The sequence below is a fragment of the Pogoniulus pusillus genome, chromosome 20 (genome assembly GCF_015220805.1).
Source record: "Pogoniulus pusillus isolate bPogPus1 chromosome 20, bPogPus1.pri, whole genome shotgun sequence".
Lineage (NCBI taxonomy): Eukaryota > Metazoa > Chordata > Aves > Piciformes > Lybiidae > Pogoniulus > Pogoniulus pusillus.
In genome coordinates this window covers 22,016,639-22,041,247 of record NC_087283.1, presented here as the reverse complement: position 1 = coordinate 22,041,247, position 24,609 = coordinate 22,016,639, and the positions used below count along the sequence as shown (strand labels likewise).

Genomic DNA, 24,609 nt, shown 5'->3' with positions numbered 1-24,609 from the left:
GTGGCTGTAGCTTGGTGTTAGCCTCTGCCACTGTGTGTTGTGGTAAGGAGAAGCCCAGCTTGGAATCACAGAATCATTGAGGTTGGAAAAGACCTTTAAGATGATGGTGTCCAACTGTAACCCAGCTATGATGACTGCTAAGCCATGGCCCCAAGTGCCACTTCTACACATTTTTGAGCACCTCCAGGGGTGAAGACTCCACCACCTCCCTGGGCAGCCTGTTTCAATGCCTGACCACTCTTGCAGCAAAGAACTTGCTCCTGATCTCCAGCCTAAACCTCCCCTGGCACAGTTTCAGGCCTTTTCCTATCACTTGTTAGTTTGGAGAAGAGACCAACTCCAGCCTCACTGTAACCTCCTTTGAGGAAGACCAATGAGGTCTGCTTCAGCCTCCTCTTCACCAGATTGTAAACAACCACCCCAGCTCCGTCAGCTGCTCTTTGTATGATGTCCTCCAAACCCCTCACCAGCCTTTTTTTGCTCTCCTCTGGACACCCTCCAGGCCCTCAGTGTCTTTCCTGACACCAGCACTGAACACAGTGCTCAAGCTGTGGCCTCCCAGGGGTGAGCACAGGGGCACAACCACCGCCCTGCTCCTGCTGTCCACGCTGGCTTTGATCCAGGCCCAGGATGCTGTTGTCCTCCCCAGCCACCTGAGCACTCTGCTGGCTCGTGTTCAGCTGCTGTCAAACAGCACTCCCAGATCCTTGCTGAGCTTGCCACAATCCCTCTAAATCACCTGCTAGCTTCTGCATCTTGCCCTGCAGCTCCTTGCTGGAGGACTGCTGGGTGAGTCCAGCTGCCCAGAAGAGGTCCTGAGCGATAGGCAGCAGTTGGCTGTTACCCTCTGCTGTCCAACACAAACAATGGGCCATGATGTTCTGTGAGGGCTGCAGCAGGCAGGTATTAAGTGTTCTTGAAACAGCAAAAGCCACTTCCTGAATTCAACAGGCACATATTGACTTGTGGGATGGAAGTGAGGTTGAGGTTCTTCTTGGTGATGTGCTGCCCTGCCTGTCTGTGCAAGCTTTGTGATAGCCTAATACAGCTTTGTGTCCTATCTCTCCCTTATTGCAGTGTTCCTGCATCTGCTGGGGACAGGGTTCTTTGTCAGCCTGACTCAGGTTGGCAGCTTTAGTGTTTCCTCAGGGGGAAAGGGAAAAAGGAGGTGTTTTGGGGTTTGCTTCTTGTTGGGCTGGTAGGGTTTTGTTTTCAGGTCTGTTGGCTGGGTTTATTTCTGTCCCTTTTTGCTTCAGCACAGACTGTTCCCTGCTCTGGAAGGTCTGGCTTCAACGGCAGCTTGGTATGAGGGCTCTGACAGATCATAGAATTGTAGAATGGTTTGGGTTGGAGGAGGCCTCTGAGATCATCCAGACCAACCAGCACCACCATGGCCACTAAAGCAGAGCCACTTCCAGTGCTCTGGGACCTTTACAGTCAAGAAGTTCTTCCTCCTGTTGAGGTGGAACTTCCTGTACTGCAGTTTCCATCCCTTGCCCTTGTCCTGTCCCAGGTGAGCAGAGGCTGTCCCTGTCCCTTCATTCCTGACCCCCAGCCCTCAAGTCCCATGGCTACACATTTCTTCATCACCTCCACCAGCTCCATGGGCAGCCTGTGCCAAGCCCTGACTATTCTTGCAGCAGAGAAAGTTTTCCTCCTCTCCAACCTAAGCCCTCCCTGGCACAATTTAAAGCCAGATGTTGGGGTGCACAGGACAGGTGACCCTAAACTGAACATCACATTCAGTATAAAGCTGAGGAGTCACTGGGGTCAAGCCTCTTCTTCAGTGGATGGTGACCACCAAGGACTGGGCCCCTTCTGCCTGGCAGTGAGCTGATGGACAGAGAAGAGTTTGAACTGATGGAACTGGGTTTTGTTCAGTCTGGAGAAGAAGAGGCTGAGGGAGGCCTCATTGCTCTCTACAGCTCCCTGAAAGGTGGCTGCAGTGAGATGGGGTTGGGCTCTGCTCCCCAGGTTCAGGTGACATGAGTAGAGGAACTGACCTGAAGTTGTGCCAGGGGAGGCTTAGGTTGGAGAGGAGGAAAAACATCTTTGCTGGTGGAGTGGTCAGGGATTGGCACAGGCTGCCCAGGGAGGTGGTGGAATGCCCATGCCTGGAGGTATTTAAACAGGCTGCAGTCCTGGTGCTTGGGGCTGTGGTTCAGGGGTGACCTTTCAGTGCTGGCTTGAAGCTTGGACTGGATGATCTTGAAGGCTTCTTCCAAGCAAAGACATTCTGTGGTTCTCCTTAACTGGGCTTGACAGGAGAGAGCTGCTGGAAACTGTGGGCACTGTGTCCACTGCAGGACTGAGCTCTTGGGCAAGCTGGGTCCAACTCCACTTTGCAGATACTCAGTGGAGGTCTTTGCCAGATCAGGTCACCTTTTGTCTTCACCTTGCCAGCCTGCTGGGGCTGGGAACCAGCTTCATTGTTGCCCTGAGGATGCAGCTGAGAACTTGGCTTCTGGTATGTTTTTGTGGTCACCAGCCGTGTTTGTGATGAGGCTGCCTGTACCTTTCTCCTCCTGCCTGCCTCGTCTGAGCTGACACTTCCCTCTGTCACCTTCTCCCTGACCCAGGCCTGCTCTGCCTCTCCCCTAAGCTAGCTGGATCTGGTTTGTGCTGCACCACTTGGGAGTTCAAACTGCATCTTGCAGGGGTGGCGTTTCCGCAGCCAAGTCGTTAGGGTTGCTACTTGAGCTGAAGAGCAATAATCCTCTGCTCTGAAGTGGGGAGCTGCCTGTCTTCATTCTGGACATCCTGAAGGCTACATCCTGGCATAGCTGGGGTTGGGGGGGGGGGATTGCAACACACAACTGCAGCTTTCTGCAGGCCTTTTCTGACAGGAGGAGAAAAAGGCAAACCCCCAAACCTCCGCATCCTAGAGTGCTGTTAGGGGGTGGGAAGGAGATCATCCAATCCAAATGCTTTGCATTAATGCAACCATCAGATCTTTCCTGAGGCTGCTGTGGTGAGAGCTGTGCCATGCCACTGCTCCTTGTCTCCTTGGTGGTGGTGATGATGATGGTGGAGCTGGGAAGCCAAACTGAACGTAGCTGTTGGAGATCCTGCAGTAAAAGGTTTATGAGCCTGTTCTGGCGGAGCTGCTTTTGGCACGGAAGTGCAGCTCTCTGACAAACAGCTTCCCTGTTTGCAGGGAGTGCAAAGTTGAACTGATAAGCCAAGTTCTTGGAGGGATTATGCAATCTTCAGCATAGGAGAGCATGTAACTAATGGCCTGGAAATGATCACAGGCCTGCGACCTCGGGGTGGTGGCGTCGCAGCTGCATCTGGCCTCTTCCTGCACCAAGGACACAGAGCTTGTAGCAGCTTCAGTGGCCATGAATGCAGGCTGCTTACATAGCATAGAAGCAGAGAATCAGCCAGGTTGGAAGAGACCTCCAAGCTCATCCAGTCCAACCTATCCCCCAGCCCTATCCAGTCAACCAGACCATGGCACTAAGTGCCTCAGCCAGGCTTTTCTTGAACACCTCCAGCCACAGCCACTCCACCACCTCCCTGGGCAGCCCATTCCAGTGCCAATCACTCTCTCTGCCAGGAGCTTCCTCCTCACAGCCAGCCCACACCTGCCCTGCCACAGCTTCAGCCTGGGGCCCCTTCTGCTGCTGCTGCCTGCCTGGCACCAGAGCCCAACCCCACCTGGCTACAGCCTCCCTTCAGGTAGTTGTAGACAGCAATGAGCTCTGCCTTGAGCCTCCTCTGCTGCAGGCTGCACACCCCCAGCTCCCTCAGCCTCTCCTCATAGGGTTTGTGTTCCAGGCCCCTCCCCAGCTTTGTTGCCCTTCTCTAGACATGTTCCAGTACCTCAGCAGCTCTCCTGAATTCAGGAGCTCAGAACTGGACACAGCACTCCAGGGGTGGCCTGAGCAGTGCTGAGCACAGGGGCAGAAGAACCTCCCTCGTCCTACTGCCCACACTGCTCCTGAGCCAGCCCAGGATGCCATTGGCTCTGCTGCCCACCTGGGCACACTGCTGGATCATCTTCAGCTACTATCTCCCAGTATCCCCCAGGTCCCTTTCTTCCTGGCTGCTCTCAGCCACTCTGTCCCCAGCCTGTAGTGCTGCTTGGGGCTGTTGTGGCCAAAGTGCAGAACTCTGCATGCTGAAGCAGTGTAGTGGATGTCACCTTCCAAAATCACAGAGCCTTAGAAGTTGGAAGGGACCTCCAGAGATAACCCAATCTAACCCCCCTACCAAGGCAGGATCACCCAGAGTAGTTCACACAGGAATGCAGGTGGGATTTGAAAGTCTCCAGAGAAGGAGACTCTGTGTAGGGAAAGCCTGGATGAGGCATTTAGAGCCATGGTCTGGGTGCTAGGTTGGACTGGATGAGCTTGGAGCTCTCTTCCAACCTGGTTGATTCTGTGATTCCCTCTGGGCAGCCTGCTCCAGGGCTTTGTCACCCTCACTGTAAAGAAGTTTCTGCCCATGTTGAGGTGAAACTCCTACTATGCTCCAGTTTGCATCCATTGCTCCTTGGCTGAGTGCTGCTGACCACTGAAAAGAGTTTGGTCCCCAAAATGCTGTGCCTGCAGATGTGCCCTCCTCTTGGACAGGTGGATGTCAGAGTGTTCCAGCTAGGGGCTGTGTTTTTTCTCTTGTTTCTGGAGAACACTTCACTTGCCCTGTGCATTTGAAGAGGAAGAGCATGACCCTCCTATCTGCCAGTGCTGTTCTTCACTTGTAAGGTGTTAGCACAAGGGTAGCACACACTGAGACGGAGTCATGTTTGGAAGAGCAGCCAAAACGTTCTTGCTGGCAAAAAGTGAGTGCTGAGCTTCAGTTTCACAGGCTCACAGGATGGAAGGGACCTCTGGAGATCTTCCAGTCCAACCCCTGCCAGAGCAGGACCACAGAATCCAGCACAGGTGGCACAGGAGCACATCCAGACAGGGCTGGAAAGGCTCCAGAGGAGGAGGCTCCACAACCTCTCTGGGCAGCCTGTGCCAGGGCTTTGGAATCCTGTTCATAGGATCCCAGGATGTTAGGAATTGGAAGGGACGTCTGAAGATCTTCCAGTCCAACCTCTGAGACTCTTACACTCAAGAAGTTCTTCCTCCTGTTGAGGGGCAGCTTCCTGTGCTGCAGTTTCCATCCCTTGCCCCTGTCCTATGCCAGGGCACAAGTGAGCAGAGGCTGTCCCTGTCCCTCCCTTCCTCTCCCTCAGATATTTATAGATGTTGATCAGATTCCCTCTCAGCCTTCTCCTCTCCACACTAAACAGCCCCAGGGCCCTCAGCCTCTCCTCACCAAGACAAAGATATCTTTAACGAGGCTCTTCAGCCTAGAGAAGGGACTCCAGCCTGCAAGCTGTGGGTCATGAGGTGAGAATGCTTTGCCCCTGGCCAACATCTTGGTCCTAGCTGATGCTGATTCATCCTGAGGCTGTGTGGACTTCACTGTCTTCTTGGGCTTTGTTTAAAGCTGGGTCCTTCTGGTGGTTCTGCAGCCTGCAGGAGCAGCCCTTGGCACTTCTCTTGTCCTTCTGCCAGTCTTCCTCTCGGCAGGCTGAGCAGCAGGTCTGCAGGAGGCATCAAATGAAGAGGGAGAACTTTGGTGCTCCACTCATCCATGTGTGGTTGCAGCTCCTCCAGGAGTGCAGTGCCTCCAGCTGGGTGAATACTCACTGAGTGCTTCTGTTCCCATCTAATAAGCTTCACTCCTTGACTGGAACCATTCTCAAGGTCCTCTCATGCTGGACCTTAGCAGCCTTCATTTCCCTTTTGCCTTTCCACTGACTGCATAGAATCACAGAGTTGTTTAGGCTGGAAAAGACCTTTGAGATCAACAAGTGCAACTCCTAACCCAACACTACCAGGTCACCACAAAGACATCCCCCTCAGCACCACAGCTACACAGCTCTGAAAGCCCTCCAGGTATGTGGACTCCACTGCTGCCCTGAGCACCTGGGCCAGGCCTTGACAGCCCTTTGGGGTAAGAAATTGTTCCTGGACCTCCCCTGGTACAACTTGAGGCTGTTTCTTGTCTTGGAACCTGTTCTGAGGAAGAAGAGACCAAACCCCCACCTGCCTCCAGCCTCCTTCAGGCAGCTGCAGAGAGTGGCCTGGGGCAGCAGTGTGCCCTTGAGGGACAGCAATGTGCACCTGTGGCCAGGAGAGCCAGTGGGGTCCTGGGGTACAGCAAGAGAAGTGCGGCCAGCAAGGCTAGGGAGGTTCTTCTCCCCTCTACTCTGCCCTGCTGAGACCACAACTGCAATGCTGGGTCCTGTCTGGGGCTCCCCAGGTCAGGAGGGACAGAGACCTGCTGGAGAGAGTCCAGGGAGAGCCAGGAGGATGATTGGGGGACTTGAGCATCTCCCCTGTGGAGAGAGACTGAGAGCCCTGGGGGTGTGCAGCCTGGAGAAGAGAAGGCTGAGAGGAGACCTGATCAGTGTCTATCAAGAGCTGAGGGGTGGGGGTCAAGTGGAGGGGGCCAAGCTCTGTTCAGTGGTGCACAGCAATAAGCCCAGGAGCAGTGGATGCAAACTGCAGCAGAGAAGGTTCCACCTCAACAGGAGGAGAAGCTTCTTTACAGTGAGGGTGCTGCAGGCCTGGAGCAGGCTGCCCAGAGAGGTTGTGGAGTCTCCTTCCCTGGAGGCTTTCCAGACCCACCTGGCTGCATCCCTGGGTGGGCTTCCCTGGGTGATCCTGCTCGGCAGGGAGGTTGGACTGGATGAGCTCTGGAGGTCCCTTCCAACCTCTCAGGCTCTGTGATTTCCTCAGCCATTGCTCAAAGACCTGCACTCTAGACCCTTCACCAGATCCATTGTTCTTCTCTGGGCCCATCTCAGCACCTCAATATCCTTCTTGGAGTGAGGGCCCCAAAACTGAACCCAGTATTTGATGTGTGGCCTCAACAGTACTGAGTACAGGAGATTTGCCTTGCCCAGTATCTAGACTGCCAGGTTCAGCCCAGGGAAAGTCTGGAGGCCAAGGGCACTACCTCTGGAAGCTTCCTGGGGGCATTTCTGGTTCTTGTCCTATCTCTCAGATCCCCTCTGTGTGCTGCTTTGCAGCCTAGCAGGTGCTTAGTGGAGAGGTTTGTGTAAGTGCCACAACGTTGAGAGGCTCTGCTGAGCCTTGTGACCCCTCCATATGTGTTTTGCTGCCATGGCAGGTGAGATGATGACTTCTGTGCTGCTTGCAGCAGGTCTGTGTGCACAGCAACCTTCTGCATGTTCATAGGCTCATGGAATGGGTTGGATTGGAAGAGGCCCTAAAGCTTCTCCAGTTCCATGGGCAGGGACACCTCCCACCAGCACAGGCTGTTCAAAGCCTCATCCAGCCTGGCCTTGGACATCTCCAGGGAGCTTGGGGATCACATTGTGTGATTCTGTGATCCACAGCCTCCCTGGGCAACCTGTGCCAGTCTCTCCCCACTCTCACTGCCACCAATTTCTTCCTTATCTCCACTCTCACTCTTCCCTCTCCCAGCTCAAAGCCATTGGCCCTTGTCCTGGCGCTCCCAGCCCGTGACCAAAGTCCCTCCCCAGCTCTACTGGAGTCCCTTCAGCTACTGGAAGGCTGCTCTCAGCTCTCCCTGGAGAGCTGCACAGCCCCAACTCTGCCAGCCTGTGCCCACAGCAGAGCTTCTCCAGCAGCCTCTCAGCATCTCTGTGGCCTCCTCTGGCCCCTGCCCAGCAGCTCCAGGCCCTTCCTGTGCTGGGTTCCCAGAGCTGGAGGCAGTGCTGCAGGGGAGGGCTGAGCAGAGCAGATTGGAGGGGCAGAATCCCCTCCCTGTGCTGCTGCTCTGCCTGCTCTGGCTGCAGCCAGCACACAGCTGGCTCTGGGCTGCAGCCACCAGTGCTGCCTGCTGGGCACTTGGGCACCCCCTGGTCTCCTCCAGAGCCTTCTCTTTGCAGATGACAGCAAGTTGAGGGGGGGCTGATGAGCTGCTGGAGGGTCTGGAGGCTCTACAAAGCAATTTGGACAGGCTGCATCAATGGGCTGGAGTCAGTAGGATGAGATTCAACAGGGCAAACTGTCAGGTCCTGCATCTGAGTCACACTGCTGGCTCCTGGGGGAGTTTGTCCCCAGCTGACACCCCTAAGTCCTTCTCCTCCAGGCTGCTCTCCAGCCACTCCTCACCTGGCCCTTAGGTTGGTCTAGACCATTGAGAAGCTTCATCTTCCTTAGCTGCTGGAGGTGGGTTTGGGTCTCAGATGAGACTGCACAGTGTAACCTTTCCTCTTCTTCTTCTCCTTCACCTTCCTTAGCTGCTGGAGGTGGGTTTGGGTCTCAGATGAGACTGCACAGTGTAACCTTTCCTCTTCTTCTTCTCCTTCACCTTCCTTAGCTGCTAGAGGTGGGTTTGGGTCTCAGATGAGACTGCACAGTGTAACCTTTCCTCCTCTTCTCCTTCACCTTCCTTAGCTGCTGGAGGTGGGTTTGGGTCTCAGATGAGACTGCACAGTGTAACCTTTCCTCCTCTTCTCCTTCACCTTCCTTAGCTGCTGGAGGTGGGTTTGGGTCTCAGATGAGACTGCACAGTGTAACCTTTCCTCCTCTTCTCCTTCACCTTCCTTAGCTGATGGAGGTGGTTTTGGGTCTCAGATGAGACTGCACAGTGTAACCTTTCCTCCTCTTCTCCTTCACCTTCCTTAGCTGCTGGAGGTGGGTTTGGGTCTCAGATGAGACTGCACAGTGTAACCTTTCCTCCTCTTCTCCTTCACCTTCCTTAGCTGCTAGAGGTGGGTTTGGGTCTCAGATGAGACTGCACAGTGTAACCTTTCCTCCTCTTCTCCTTCACCTTCCTTAGCTGCTGGAGGTGGGTTTGGGTCTCAGATGAGACTGCACAGTGTAACCTTTCCTCTTCTTTTCCATCCTTGAAAGGTGTGAGGTGTTTTTAAGTGCTTTACATGTGAGGAAGGTAGACAAATAGCTTATGCAGGTCTGACTTTTGCAGCTCCTCTGTGTGAAAGCAGCATGGTGAGATGCTTCTGGTGAAAAGTTGCACTGTAATCAGTGCTGGTTGCTCAGCAGAGCCTGCCAGGGCTCAGCCTTGGGGGAAGCAGCCCTCGTGTTCCTCAAGCTCTGAAGCATCCAGTTTGGGTAAGCAGAGATTCCTGCAGGAGGCTGCAAGGTGCTCAAAACATCCCCTGGTGTTTGAAGGGCTTTGTGCTCATCTGGACCACGACATCAAAGCCTGGAAAGTGCTTCAGCTGGCTTTTTGTCTTTAGTCAGCTAACAGTCACTGATGATACCATGGATGATACCACTGGAAAACCGAGGTCAGCATCCCAGGAGGCCTCAACTGGCCAGAAAAGATGGTAAAAGTCATGTGGAGATGCAGCTAAATATAGATTAATGCTGAGAACATTCCTGGATACTTGGATTTGAAAGGCTGCCACAGCCTCTGGGCTGTTGTGAAGTTGTAACTCTTTGCTCTGCAACGCTCTGGTTGGTCTGAAGCTAGCAGGGCACTCACTTACTGGCTGGGTACCTGTGGCTCGTGGTGGCACTCATGAACCTGGTGGTTCCTGAACCTACCACTTAGGTGTGATTTTTAGTGTGAGACTCTGGCACAGGTTGCCCAAAGAGGTGGTGGAAGCCTCATCCCTGGAAGTTTTAAGGCCAGGTTGGATGTGGCTCTGGGCTACCTGATCTAGTAGAAAGTGTTGCTGCCCATGGCAGGGTGGGTGGAACTAAATGATCCCTGAGGTCCCTTCCAGCCCTGACAGTTCTGTGATTCTGGGACTCTAGGATGTCTTGGTGTGGACACCATCACAGGCAGCATCTCACTCATGCTGTCCCTGGGACTGCCTGAGCTTCAGCTGCAGGCCAGGGGTACAATTCCTGAGCAGAAGCTGCTGCCCTGGGTTGTTCTAGCCTCAGCTGAAGAACTGACTGAAGGCTTTGGCTCGGTTCATTTGCTGTCTGCTACCTGAAGAAGCCTCAGTGAATGAGGCACTGAGGTCTCCCTGATGTGCAACATTCCTCTTCTTCCAGTTCAGGACAGCTGTGCTAATGCTCTTAAGATGTCACTCAGTACCTCAGCTGCTGACTCTCTTCTGATGTCGTCTCCTGCTCTTCTGTGCTTTGAAGTCTGTGTCTCTTTCCCCTGTTACTGCTTACATGTGGAGTGTGAGAGAAAGCTGTAACAGGAGCTTTGCTCAAGTCTCAGACCCAGTGGGATATGGAGGTGTGGGTCTCAGAGGCAGAGGGATAGGGAGGTCTGGGTCTCAGAGGCAGAGGGATAGAGAGGTCTGGGTCTCAGAGGCAGTGGGATTTAGAGGTGTGGGTCTCAGAGGCAGTGGCATAGAGAGGTGTGGGTCTCAGAGGCAGTGGCATAGAGAGGTGTGGGTCTCAGAGGCAGTGGGATTTAGAGGTGTGGGTCTCAGAGGCAGTGGCATGTAGAGGTGTGGGTCTCAGAGGCAGTGGGATTTAGAGGTGTGGGTCTCAGAGGCAGTGGGATGGAGAGGTGTGGGTCTCAGAGGCAGTGGGATTTAGAGGTGTGGGTCTCAGAGGCAGTGGGATTTAGAGGTGTGGGTCTCAGAGGCAGCGAGATAGAGAGGTGTGGGTCTCAGAGGCAGTGGGATGTAGAGGTGTGGGTCTCAGAGGCAGTGGGATGGAGAGGTGTGGGTCTCAGAGGCAGTGGGATGGAGAGGTGTGGGTCTCAGAGGCAGTGAGATGGAGAGGTGTGGGTCTCAGAGGCAGTGGGATGGAGAGGTGTGGGTCTCAGAGGCAGTGAGATGGAGAGGTGTGGGTCTCAGAGGCAGTGAGATGGAGAGGTGTGGGTCTCAGAGGCAGTGGGATGGAGAGGTGTGGGTCTCAGAGGCAGTGAGATGGAGAGGTGTGGGTCTCAGAGGCAGTGAGATGGAGAGGTGTGGGTCTCAGAGGCAGTGGGATGGAGAGGTGTGGGTCTCAGAGGCAGTGAGATGGAGAGGTGTGGGTCTCAGAGGCAGTGGGATGGAGAGGTGTGGGTCTCAGAGGCAGTGGGATGGAGAGGTGTGGGTCTCAGAGGCAGTGAGATGGAGAGGTGTGGGTCTCAGAGGCAGTGAGATGGAGAGGTGTGGGTCTCAGAGGCAGTGGGATGGAGAGGTGTGGGTCTCAGAGGCAGTGAGATACAGGTGTGAGTTTCAGAGGCAGTGGCATGGAGAGGTGTGGGTCTCAGAGCCAAGGAGGTAGGACTACAACCAGCCTCTAACTTTTGACTTGGGTTACTTCCCCTCCCAGCCTCTGAGACCACGAGGAGCTGCAAGCACTGGATGGATGCTTAAGTGGCTACAGTCAAAACAACTTCATCATCATTTGCAGCAGTCTCTAGAATTCCTGCTGAGTTCAGAGTGCTGCTCTGATCCCACTGGACATCTCCCCTTTCTCATCCCAAAATAACCAGAGTCATCTGAGTGACTGCCCAGCAATCACAGAGTGACTCTTGCCTCCCTGCCTTAGCCTGCCTCGAAGTCAGATGCTGCTTTTGGAGGCCATTCAAGTTGTTTGAGTACTGCAATACCTTTACCCAGCCTGGAGAACCAGCCCTGAGCCACAGCCTGCTTCTGCCCTGCTGTCAGGAGTCTCTTTTGAGGCCATTGCTGTTTAATGTCTTCACTGAGGACACAGACAGTGGGATTGAGTGCACTCTCGAGTCTGCAGATGCCACCAAGCTGAGGGGTGCAGTTGACACACCTGAGGGCTGGAATCCATCCAGAGGAGCTCAGGCAAGCTGGAGAAGTGGAAGCAGGTGAACCTTCTGAGGTTCACCTGCACTTGGGTTAGGGCAACCCCCAGAATGACTCCTGGCTGGGGATGAAGGGCAGGAGAGCAGCCCAGAGGAGGGCTTGAGGGTGTAGAGCTGGAGATGAGCTGGCACTGAGTGCTGCCAGCCCAGCCTCAGCCATGCCCTAGGCTGATCCCCAGCAGCAGGGGCAGGGAGGGGATTCTGCTCCTCTGCTGTGCTCTGCTGAGACCTCCCCTGCAGTGCTGGGGCAGCTCTGGAGTGCTCAGCACAGCACAGGCAGGGACCTGCCGCAGCAGGGCCAGAGGAGGTCACAGCAGGGCTGGAGGAGCTCTGCTGTGAGGCCAGGCTGGGAGAGTAGGGGGGGTGCAGCCTGCAGAGGACAAAGCTCCAGGGACACCTTCTGGTGGCCTTGCAGTGCTGAAAGTGTCTCTGGCGACAGAGTTTGGAGCAGGTCCTGTTGTGCCAGGCCAAGGGGGGGGAGATGGTTTGAACTGCAAGAGGGAGATTGAGAGTGGAGAGGAGGAAGAAATGTTTGACACTGAGGGTAGGGGGAGCCTGGCCCGGGTTGCCCAGGGAGATGGCAGATGCCCCCTGGCTGGCAGCATTCCAAGTCAGGCTGTTTGTGGCTGTGAGCAGCCTGCTGTAGGCCAGCAGGGAGGCTGACCTGGCTGACCTTGCAAGTTGCCTGCCAGCCTGGAGCAGGAGGTGACTCTCTGGCTCTCCCAGCCCGCTGCCGTTTGCGGGTGGCACCAGGGCTGTCCTCATGACCCCTCGCAGAGCAGCTGTTTAGCTCCAGCTTGGCCAGGGCTGGGGAGGATGCCTGAGCGAGGCAGGTCATGCAGTGTTCCCTCGTTAGTCATGCTTTGTGACCATTTGCAGCATTGTTTACTGCTGCTTGAGTATCCTGGAGCAGAAAGCAGTAAAAGTCCAACCTGTCTCCTGCAGGACAATGACTCTTTGACTGGATTGGTAGCAGGGGGGAGGGAAAAGTCCTGTTTGAGGGGCTAATGCCTGACTTGCCTTCAGGCCAAGGTGTAACCACTCCGGGTGTTGAGCTCTCATGCATTTTATGGCCTCTCTTGCTTTAAAAAGCCTTTCCCAACCTACAGCAGGTCACTTTAATCTTTCTTGACTGTCTTGTTTTCCCGTGGCTCTGCTTGAGTAACTCCAAGAGGAGGAAGATGTGTGTTGTTGGACTACCTGCAGCTGGCTTTTGCGTGGCTGCTCTCCTCCAGGCTGTGCAGAGCTGGCCACTGAAGGCAGCCTCTCTATTCTCTCCTGTCTGAGAACCTGCTTCCCAAAACTGGAGGCTCCAGAGGTGACCACTGTGGTGGTCAGAGGGCTTGGAGCACCTCTGCAATGGGCACAGGCTGGCAGAGTTGGGGCTGTGCAGCCTGGAGAAGAGAAGGCTGCAGGGAGAGCTTAGAGCTGCAGTGCAACACCTGCAGGGGAGCTGCAGGCAGGCTGGGGAGGGACTGCTCAGAAGGGGCTGTGGGCACAGGCTGAGGGCAATGGTTTGGAGCTGGAGCAGGGCAGAGTTAGGTTGGGCATCAGCAGGGAGTTGTGCAGAGTGAGGGTGGGGAGAGCCTGGCACAGGCTGCCCAGGGAGGTGCTTGAGGCCACATCCCTGGACACATCCAGGATGAGACTCATGTGGCCTTGGGCAGCCTGCTCTAGCTGGAGGCATCCCTGCTGCCTGCAGAGGGGTTGGACAAGATGCCCTAGGAGGGTTCCTGCCCACCCAGTGCAGTCTGTGAAGCAGTGAGAATGGTCTCTGACCTGCTGCTGCTGCTGGAAGGGACAATTCCCCCACCCCACACAGCCACCTTCTGACTCCTCTGCTTCATTCTCTCTGCCCAAGCACTGCCCACTGCACCTTGTGCTGTGCTGGAGGAGCCAAGATGCTGACCTTAGTTGTCTCAGACCTCAGGAAGCCACAAGTCAACCTCTCTCCCCTGCTGTGGGAGCTGTTTCTGTGCTCGTTGGCTGTTTCCTGTCCTTTAATAAGAAGCTGAGCTCCTCGGTGTGATGTTACCAATGCTTCTCAGTAGCACCTGAGGGCCTGTTTCCGTGAACATCCCTTTCTGGAGAACACCACAGCTCAGGTTCTCAGGGGCTGACAGGAAGAGGGAGGCAGGGCACAGCTGGGCCTCTGACACTTGGCCTGAAGATGCATTTTGTGTCCATTTCCCTGCGTGAGCAGACAGCTCAGAGCAGGAGGGTCGAGCATCCAAGTGGGGGGGGCCCTGGACAGATGGGCAGAGTCCAAGGGGATGGGGTTCAATAGCTCCAAGTGCAGGGTGCTGCACTTTGGCCACAGCAACCCCATGCAGAGATACAGGCTGGGGTCGGAGTGGCTGAGAGCAGCCAGACAGAGAGGGATCTGGGGGTGCTGATTGATACCCACCTGAACATGAGCCAGCAGTGTGCCCAGGTGGCCAAGAGAGCCAGTGGCATCCTGGCCTGCATCAGGAATGGTGTGGCCAGCAGGAGCAGGGAGGTCATTCTGCCCCTGTACTCTGCACTGGTTAGACCACACCTTGAGTGCTGTGTTCAGTTCTGGGCCCCCCAGTTTAGGAGGGACATTGAGATGCTTGAGCATGTCCAGAGAAGGGCAACGAGGCTGGGGAGAGGCCTTGAGCACAGCCCTACGAGGAGAGGCTGAGGGAGCTGGGATTGGTTAGCCTGGAGAAGAGGAGGCTCAGGGCAGACCTTATTGCTGTCTGCAACTACCTGAGGGGTGGTTGTGGCCAGGAGGAGGTTGTGGCCAGGAGGAGGTTGCTCTCTTCTCTCAGGTGGCCAGCACCAGAACAAGAGGACACAGCCTCAGGCTGCGCCAGGGGAGATTTAGGCTGGAGGTGAGGAGAAAGTTCTTCCCTGAGAGAGTCATTGGACACTGGAATGGGCTGCCCGGGGAGGTGGTGGAGTCGCCGTCCCTGGAGCTGTTCAAGGCAGGACTGGACGTGGCACTTGGTGCCATGGTCTGGCCTTGAGCTCTGTGCTAAAGGGTTGGACTTGATCTGTGAGGTCTCTTCCAACCCTGATGATACTCTGATACTGTGACACTGTGAGTTCTGCTGTGATCTTTGTGGCAGTGAGGCTGGGGAATGGAGCTGAGCTGCTGGGTGGCCACTTAATGAAGGCTCTGCCACCATGGGTCAGTGGTTGGAGCTCACATGGAGCTTCCCTGGGATGCTTGCTCCTCTGAACTCCTCCTGAGTGCTCCTAGGAGCTGGTCCTCACCAAGGAGCTTGTGAGTCCTTCTGTCTGTCTCCACTCTCTCACCAGACCATCCTAATCTCTCTTCTATGCCAAGCAGGTTGTGGAAAGACAGCAAGGGTCTGGAGAACAGGGCTGGGGAGGAGCAGCTGGGGGAGCTGGGGGTGTTTAATCTGGAGAAGAGGAGGCTGAGGAGAGCCCTCATGTGATTCTGTGATACAGCTCCCTGAAGGGAGGTTGCAGAGAGGTGGAGTTAGGCTCTTCTCCCTGGTCTCAGGTGATAGGAGGAGAGGAACTGACCTGAGATTGTGCCAGGAGAGAGTTAGGTTGGAGAGGAGGAAAAATGTCTCTGCTGGTGGAGTGGTCAGGGATTGGCAGAGGCTGCCCAAGGAGGTGGTGGAGTGCCCATGCCTGGAGGTGCTCAAGAAGGGTGTGGCCACGGCACTTGGGGACATGGTCTGATGGCCATGGTGGGGTTGGGTTGGACTGGATGACCTCAGAGGCCTTTTCCAGCCCATTCTATGGCTCTATAAGACCTCACAGCATTGCAGGCGACCAACTGCTCCTGTTTCCTGCTGTGCTCTGTAGCCTGCTCCTTTTAGTAGCTGCCCCAAGAGCTACTGAAGGTTAAACTGCTCTTGTAGAGGTCTCAGCATGCATCAACCATGAAGCCAAAACATTTGGAGCTGGTCACAACTCCAGAGATAAGGAAGGTGGTGACAAAAGCTGCTTTATTAACCGAGTAGTTGGAGGCTCCCAGGAAAACTGCTGCTACTGTAATAAATCAAATCCCTTGGGCCTGGGAGGAAATGCCAGCCCAGCCAGGACCTTGGTACAGCTGTGCTGGTGGAGGCAGATGGGTTCTTGTTGGCACCTGGCACAGGGAAGCAAGCAATGCCCCTTGCACAGCTAAGGGGAGGCTTTTCCAGCTGCCCTGGCACTGGGAGCTTTGCCTCACAGTCACGATCGGCTAAGCCCTGACTGTTTTTGCTGGAGTGAAGCAGGGACTGGAGGGGAATAAACCTGCTCTGGGCTTGCTTGGAGGAAATGGGAGCTATCAGGAAGGATTAGGTAGTGGTGCTGGTGTCTGCCTGGCCTGGGCAGGCACAAGAAGACCTTTGTCCTGCTGCTGCTGCCGCAGCTCTCTCGTTGCTGCAAAGGTTTGAAATGCTGTCGCAAGTGGAAATTGGAATGAGCAGTGTCCCCTCTGTCCTGAGCCTGGTCACTGCTCCTCCTGCAGGCATCAGCCCCTCTGGCAGCAAGAGGGGAGCAGCTTGGAGAGGGAGAGCTCAAACAGTTGGTGCTGGGCCTCCTCAGAAGCCTTGGCACTTGGTCTTTGTGTTTCTTCAGGCTTGAGGAGGGAAGAAGCAAGTGAAGGGGTGGAACCAAAACTGGGGGAGCCATACCCTGCTCTCTGGCACTGGAGACAAGCTGGGCTGCCTCTCTGGCACCATGTGGTGAGAGCAGGAGCTCCTCACTCAGGAGTCACAGAGCACTGGGGGTTGGAAGGGGCCTTGAAAGGTAGAGTCCAAGCCCCCAGCAAAGCAGGATCACCTCGGGCAGGTCACACAGGAGCACATCTGGGCACATTCTGAATGTCTCCAGTGAGGAGACTCCAGAGCAAAGAGGGACAGACTTGGGCTGCTCTCCTCAAACCTGGCAGGGGCTTTCATGCCAAGCTGACTTGGGAGGGCATGGGTGAGCTTGGCATGCCTGGAGCAGGCCAGGAGCTCCACTGTGAGCAGAAAGGGCTCCAGGCACTTCCCCTCATTTCCTCTTGTGTGGTTGATTTTGCAAGTTGCAGGCTGCAAGTGGCTTGCAGAGAGCAAGATCCACACAGAGCTGGGGACAGGAGAGAGGTTCTGGTGTGCACTGGAGTGAGCCATCCCTGGAAGCTTTCATGGCCAGGCTGGGTGTGGCTCTGGGCAACCTGCTCTAGTGTGAGGTGTCCCTGCACATGGTAGGGAGGTTGGAGCTGGATGAGCCTTGAGGTCCCTTCTGGCCCTGACAATTCTGTGACCATGTTTCACAGAGTCACAGAACTTGAGAGGTTGGAAGGGACCTCCAGAGCTCATCCAGTCCAACCTCCCTGCTAAGGCAGGATCCTGTAGGGTAGTTCACACAGCAAGGATTTGAAAGCCTCCAGAGAAGGAGACTCCACAACCTCTCTGGGCAGCCTGCTCCAGGCCTGCAGCACCCTCACTGTAAAGAAGCTTCTCCTCCTGTTGAGGTGGAACCTTCTCTGCTGCAGTTTGCATCCACTGCTCCTGGGCTTATTGCTGTGCACCACTGAACAGAGCTTGGCCCCCTCCACTTGACCCCCACCCCTCAGCTCTTGATAGGCACTGATCAGGTCTCCTCTCAGCCTTCTCTTCTCCAGGCTGCACACCCCCAGGGCTCTCAGTCTCTCTCCCCAGGGGAGATGCTCAAGTCCCCCAGTCATCCTCCTGGCTCTCCCTGGGCTCTCTCCAGCAGGTCTCTGTCCCTCCTGACCTGGGGAGCCCCAGACAGGACCCAGCATTGCAGCTGTGGTCTCAGCAGGGCAGAGTAGAGGGGAGAAGAGCCTCCCTAGCCCTGCTGGCCACACTTTTCCTGCTGCACCCCAGGCTGCCATTGGCTCTGTTGGCCCCAGGGGCACACTGCTGGCCCATGCAGAACTTGCTGCCCACCAGCACTCCAAGATCTTCCTCCACAGAGCTGCTTTCCAGCAGAGCAGCTCCCAGCCTGTACTGGGACCTGTTGTTATCCCTTCCCATAGGTGCAAGGGAGACTCTTCCCTTGAGAGAAGCCCTGAGGCAGTGTTCCTTCACTCCAGCCAGGGTGAGGAGACAAATTTGGTCTGTTCCTACATTGCTGCCTTGCTTTGGTGAGAGTAATCCTGTGGCTGGCCCTTCCTCTGAGCCACTGTGTTGCCCTGAGCAAGCTTGCACGTTTGAGGGCTGATGGTGGAGGTAGGAAAGGATCTGCTTTGTCCTTGGGCTGCTGCACCTCGTGGAGCTGCTGGGGTGCAGGTGCTTGTGTTTGCCAGGAGCCAGCTGCTTGCTGCAAGGGGCATACCCTCAGGTCTCATAAACAGGCCCTTCTTGCTGTCCTGGAGATTGCAATCATCTCCATGGTGAGGGCTGCACAAACAGAAAAGGGAGAGGAGGGGAATGACCTCGTGGATTAAAGGGCAAAAGGAGGTTTCCTAGGAGGTGAAGCTTGGGCTGACTGCCCTGCTTCTGGCTTGAAGGTCTCTCTGCAGGTAGGCTGCAGGCACAGGAAGGCTCTTTGCAGAGATCACAGGGCCAGGATGTATCTTAGCCAGCCCAGCAGCACCTGTTAGAGGAGCTCAGGTGTGGATTTGTTCATGGATGTGCCTTTTGAGCCTGTTTGAGAGCCCATCTCCTAAAACCTGCCCAAATGTGCCTGGATCCAGCTCCTTCCTGGCCTTTGATGTGCTTCAGAGGGAAATGGGCTGCAGGGTGGTGTCTTTGGTAGCTGGGAAAGACCAGCAGCATCCCAGTGCCTGGCTGAGAAGCAGGTGCCCTTGAGTCCCCATGTGCTGGCCTGAAATTCCCTCTCCAGTGCTCAGGGAATCCTGAACTTCAGCAGGCCTCCAGCTCCAGCCATGCACAGCTCCTTCTGCCATTCCAGTTCAAGCCTGACCTCCTTTGCTCTGGAGCAGCTCCTGCCAAGGAGCTTCTTTCCCATCATCTCACTTTTCAGGGTGCTCTAGCACTGAGAGTAAGGAAGTGTAAAATCCCAAATATTATGGGTTACCAGCATCTGTGCCTCTTCCCTGTGCTGCTGAAGGACAGTTCACAGAATCTCAGCACTGCTCAGGCCAGCCCTGGAGTGCTGTGTCCAGCTGTGGGCTCCTGAATTGCAGAGAGCTGCTGAGGTGCTGGAAGGTGCTGAGAGAAGGGCAGCAAGGCTGGGGAGGGGCCTGGAGCACAGCCCTGTGAGGAGAGGCTGAGGGAGCTGGGGGGGTGCAGGCTGCAGCAGAGGAGGCTCAGGGCAGAGCTGATTGCTGCCTGCAGCTGCCTGCAGGGAGGCTGTAGCCAGGTGGGGTTGGGCTCTGGTGCCAGGCAGGCAGCAGCAGCAGAAGGGGCCCCAGGCTGAAGCTGTGGCAGGGCAGGTGTGGGCTGGCTGTGAGGAGGAAGCTGCTGGCAGAGAGAGTGATTGGCACTGGCATGGGCTGCCCAGGGAGGTGGTGGAGTGGCCGTGGCTGGAGGGGTTGGAGGCAAGGCTGTCTGGGCACTGAGTGCCATGGTGTGGTTGTTTGGGCAGGGCTGGGTGCTAGGTTGGCACTGAGTGCCATGGTGTGGTTGGTTGGGCAGGGCTGGGTGCTAGGTTGGAGTGGCTGAGCTTGGAGCTCTCTTCTAACCTGTTTGGTTCTATGATTCCATGATCTAAGTGCAGTGGGCTTGGAAGGGGCCTCTGGAGGTCATCCAGTCCAGCCCCCTTACAAATTCAGGGGCACAGCAGCTTGCCAGAGTCTATTCCAGGCCTCCAGCACCCTTCTCACAAGAAGGCATCTTCTGCTGACTGGAAACACCTCATCTGGCTTGAAGCTTTCCTGCTTCTCAGCTTGGTTGATGGCTCAGGTGGGGGTGAAGTTGCCAGGAGCACCATTTCTCCTCTGCCTGGGGATGCTTCTCCTCTCAATTGCTTTTATTTACATGGTCCCTTGAACTCTTGCTTGGACCTTCTCCATGGAGGAGGTCACCAGTCTTTCTTGCCTTCCCACTCATCAGGCCAAAGTGCCTTTCCCTTCTCTGCTTTGGGCTGAGAGAACCATCCAGGCCCCAACCCTGGAGGTGTTTCAGGCCAGGCAGCATGAGGCTGTGTGCAGCCTGCTCTAGGGTAGAGTGTCCCTGCCCATGGCAGGGGGGTTGGAACTGGCTGATCCTGGTGGTCCCTTCCAGTCCTGACTGATTCCATGATTCTAACTGGAAGGTGATGATCTTTTCCCTCTGCTTCCCACTGGTGGAGGCCTCCCCTTGAGTGCTGTGCCCAGCTCTGGGCTCCTCAGTGGCACCAAAAGACAAGGACAATACCACAGAACTCTAAAGGTTGGAAGGGACCTCCAGAGCTCATCCAGTCCAACCTCCCTGCCGAGCAGGATCACCCAGGGAAGTCCACCCAGGGATGCAGCCAGGTGGGTCTGGAAAGCCTCCAGGGAAGGAGACTCCACAACCTCTCTGGGCAGCCTGCTCCAGGCCTGCAGCACCCTCACTGTAAAGAAGCTTCTCCTCCTGTTGAGGTGGAACCTTCTCTGCTGCAGTTTGCATCCACTGCTCCTGGGCTTATTGCTGTGCACCACTGAACAGAGCTTGGCCCCCTCCACTTGACCCCCACCCCTCAGCTCTTGATAGGCACTGATCAGGTCTCCTCTCAGCCTTCTCTTCTCCAGGCTGCACACCCCCAGGGCTCTCAGTCTCTCTCCCCAGGGGAGATGTTCAAGTCCCCCAATCATCCTCCTGGCTCTCCCTGGGCTCTCTCCAGCAGGTCTCTGTCCCTCCTGACCTGGGGAGCCCCAGACAGGACCCAGCATTGCAGCTGTGGTCTCAGCAGGGCAGAGCAGAGGGGAGAAGAACCTCCCTAGCCTTGCTGGCCACACTTCTCTTGCTGCACCCCAGGACCCCACTGGCTCTCCTGGCCACAGGTGCACATTGCTGTCCCTCAAGGGCACACTGCTGCCCCAGGCCACTCTCTGCAGCTGCCTGAAGGAGGCTGGAGGCAGGTGGGGGTTTGGTCTCTTCTTCCTCAGAACAGGTTCCAAGACAAGAAACGGCCTCAAGTTGTACCAGGGGAGGTCCAGGAACAATTTCTTCCCCCAAAGGGCTGTCAAGGCCTGGCCCAGGTGCTCAGGGCAGCAGTGGAGTCCACATACCTGGAGGGCTTTCAGAGCTGTGTAGCTGTGGTGCTGAGGGGGATGTCTTTGTGGTGACCTGGTAGTGTTGGGTTAAGAGTTGCACTTGTTGATCTCAAAGGTCTTTTCCAGCCTAAACAACTCTGTGATTCTATGCAGTCAGTGGAAAGGCAAAAGGGAAATGAAGGCTGCTAAGGTCCAGCTTGAGAGGACCTTGAGAATGGTTCCAGCCAAGGAGTGAAGCTTATTAGATGGGAACAGAAGCACTGAGTGAGTATTCACCCAGCTGGAGGCACTGCACTCCTGGAGGAGCTGCAGCCACGCATGGATGAGTGCAGAGGGGCAGCAGAACCTCCCTAGTCCTGCTGGATGCACTTGGCCACCCCAGGATGCCATTTGCTTTCTTGGCCCCCAGAGCACATTGCTGGCCTGCTGTGGGCTTGTGCTGGTGGAGCTTGTGGTGAGTTCCCTTCTGCCACTGCAGTGCCAAAGGCTGAAGCCACTCACCCCAGTCATGGACATGGGCTAAGCCAAAGAGGTTTGTAACTACTGGTGGTAGAAGGGAGGCAAACCTGGTGTGTGTGTGTGTGTGTGTGTGTGTGTGCAGCTTCCTGAGGGTGTGGATGGAGACTGTGCCAAAGCTGCCAGCCCTGTTGTCTTTGGAAGGCAGTGGGGCTCAGCCTCGTGACCCTTTCTCCATAGCCTTGGCCAGGTGGAGCTGGCTCTGGAGCTGAGCCTGAGTCAGGCTGACTGCAGCCATTGCTGGTATCCTGCTGGGGAGGCTTCTGCACGTGATTGAGGCACTGCCCCAGGTTGCCCAGAGCAGCCTTGGAGGCTCCAAGGCTGGAAATGGTGAAAGCCAGGCTGGATGGGTTCTTGAGCAGCCTGCTCTAGCAGGAGGTGTCCCCACCCATGGCAGGGACGTTGGAACTAGAGGATCTTTCAGATCCCTTCCAACCCAAAGCATCCTGTGTTGTCCTCAGAGCAGGGTGGTTTACAGAGAGCAGTGGGAATGCTGGAAGGACAAATGTTCCCAGCTACCTTCTGGGAGGAAGTAGAGGAGCTGGAGCCAGGCTCCTCCTGGAGGTGTGTGGGGTTAGGATGAGAAACAGTAGAGAAGTGGCCATGAGAGACTCCTGATTAGCTGTTAGGAGAAGCTTTGTCGTTCTGAGTGTGCTCAGATGTTGGAACCAGAGCTCCAGGGAGGTTGAGACATCCTTGTAAAGCCCTCAGAGCTCAGCAGCTGGAGCTCAGGGCTGCAGAGGGCCCTTCCAGTATTTGGTGGTAGGTAGGAGGTGCCCACACTGGCAATCACAGGCTGAGCCTCTGCCTGCCTGCCTGCCTGCCTTCTCCTGGGCTGGCATGAGCAGGGGATGGTAAGGAGGAGCCTTCCTGGGCAGAATGCCTCTTCCTGGAGACATTCAGAGGGCCTGCAGATCATAGAATCATAGAATCAACCAGGTTGGAAGAGACCTCCAAGATCATCCACTCCAACCTATCCCCCAGCCCTAACCAATCAACCAGACCATGGCACTAAGTGCCTCATCCAGGCTTTGCTTGAAGACCCCCAGGGACGGTGCCTCCACCACCTCCCTGGGCAGCCCATTCCAATGCCAATCACTCTCTCTGTGAAGAACTTCCTCCTAACATCCAGCCTAGACCTACCCTGGCACAACTTGAGACTGTGTCCCCTTGTTCTATTGCTGGTTGCCTGGGAGAAGAGGCCACCCCCCACCTGGCTACAATGTCCCTTCAGGTAGTTGTAGACAGTAATAAGATCACCTCTGAGCCTCCTCTTCTCCAGGCTAAACAGGCCCAGCTCCCTCAACCTCTCCTCATAGGATTTGTGCTCCAGGCCCCTCCCCAGCTTTGTTGCCCTTCTCTGGACATGTTCCAGCACCTCAACATCTTTCTTGAATTGAGGTGCCCAGAACTGGACACAGCACTCAAGGTGTGGTCAAGATGCGTGCCCAGGCGGTGCCAGGCGCTGGGGTTCGTGTGGCTGCCCTTGACAGGCTTCCCCTTGCCTTCCTGCAGGTACAGCTACATGATTGACAACGTCATCCTGCTGATCACTGGCACCCTCCACCAGCGCTCCATCGCCGAGCTGGTGCCCAAGTGCCACCCTCTGGGAAGCTTCGAGCAGATGGAAGCTGTCAACATTGCTCAGACCCCCGCGGAGCTCTACAATGCCATCCTGGTGGACACTCCCCTGGGTGAGCAGAGCCTTCCCCACTACCCCTCACCTGCCTGTGCAGCAGAAGTCCTTTTCTCTTCGAGTCTAACCAGGTCTAGCTAAGCCTCAGTTGTGGTCCAGGAAGACACTGTGATGGGCAGTGCCAGTGGTGGCTGGGCTCGAGGTCAAGTTTGGGCTGTCCTGGACCATTTTTCACTCTGTGCTCTTCAACAAATGTCCAAAGCAGTGTGCAGACTGTTGAGGACCTGGGAGCCCTGGTGGCCATCAAGTTCCTGTGGCACAGCAATGTGCCCTTGTGGCCATGAAGGCCAGTGGGGTCCTAGGATGTGTTAAGAGCGTGGGCAGCAGATGGAGAGAGGTTCTTCTCCCCTCTGCTCTGCTCCAGTGAGGCCCCACCTGGAATGGTGCATCCAGTTCTGGGCTGCCCAGTTCAGGAGGGACAGGGATCTGCTGGAGACAGGCCAAGGGAGGGCTGCAAGGATGCTGCAGGGACTGCAGCACTGCCTGGTGAGGAGAGGCTGAGAGCCCTGGGGCTGAGTCTGCAGGAGAGAAGGCTGGGAGGGGACCTGAGCAGTGCCTGTCAGTGCCTGAGGGCTGGGGGTCAGGAGGGGAGGCACAGGGACAGCCTCTGCTCACCTGTGCCCTGGCACAGGACAAGGGCAAGGGATGGCAACTGCAGCACAGGAAGCTGCACCTCAGCAGGAGGAAGAACTTCTTGAGTGTGAGGGTCCCAGAGCCTGGCACAGGCTGCCCAGAGAGGTTGTGGAGTCTCCTCCTCTGGAGCCTTTCCAGCCTTGCCTGGATGTGTTCCTGTGCCACCTGTGCTGGATTCTCTGCTCCTGCTCTGGCAGGGGTTGGAGTGGAAGCTCTCCAGAGGTCCTTTCCAACCCCTGATATCCTGTGAGCCTGGGAGAAGATTAGTTTGTGTGAGTTGTTGTGGTGGGGCAGGGGGGGGTTGGATCTGATCTGCCATCTATATCCATTGAGCAGCACTTTTTGAGCCTCATCACCTGAAATTCAGGAGGAAGGAGGAAGTTTGAGAGGCCTTAAGTGATGTGATGGCTGTCATGAGGCACAGGGCAGGTGTGCTTCTCTAGTGAGGAGCTGCTGAATCCTCTGCTGGCATGAGCCACTTCATTACCAGCAGTTTAGCTGATCCATTGGGCAGTTTCTTGCAGGCAGCTGTTGTAGATGCTTGGAGAGATCTGCATGTGCCCAGACATGTTCTGAGACTGATACAATTACCTCCAGAGCAAGGAATAGTCTTTGGGTACCAACACAAACAAGCCAAGAGAAAAACAGATGCCAAAAGCCTTTTCAAGCTCACTGTAGAGCCAGGATCCTGCAGCCTCAGGGCTTCCCAAGTGTCTCCTGAGCAGCTGGTCAGAGAAATGTGTTCCTCAAAGCCAAGAGGTGTAGGAAGTGGTTCTGGAGAAAGCATGGAAACCTTTTTGTGGTAGCAGCAGAGGTAGTCACAGGAAGCTTGCTGGTTTAGCCTCTGTGGGCTAAGCTGTGATTAGGTAGACCTGAGTCAGTGATTAATCACTCTGCTGGGCTTGCTACAAAGAGCAAAGCACTCTAAAATCAGCTGTCAGCTTGGATAGGTTTGGAGCTGAGGGAGCTTTTGCCAGTGCTC

The 24,609-nt window shown here is 55.7% G+C and overlaps 1 protein-coding gene across 1 annotated transcript in view; it reads left to right on the top strand.

Annotated features, from left to right (window-relative positions):
• The window catches only part of ATP6V0D1 (ATPase H+ transporting V0 subunit d1), a 65,363-nt gene that overhangs the window by 27,664 nt on the left and 13,090 nt on the right, over positions 1-24,609 (top strand). The window contains exon 3 of the mRNA XM_064160593.1: positions 22,814-22,992. Coding sequence (XP_064016663.1) covers positions 22,814-22,992 — 179 coding nt within the window. The remainder of the gene's footprint in view (positions 1-22,813; positions 22,993-24,609) is intronic.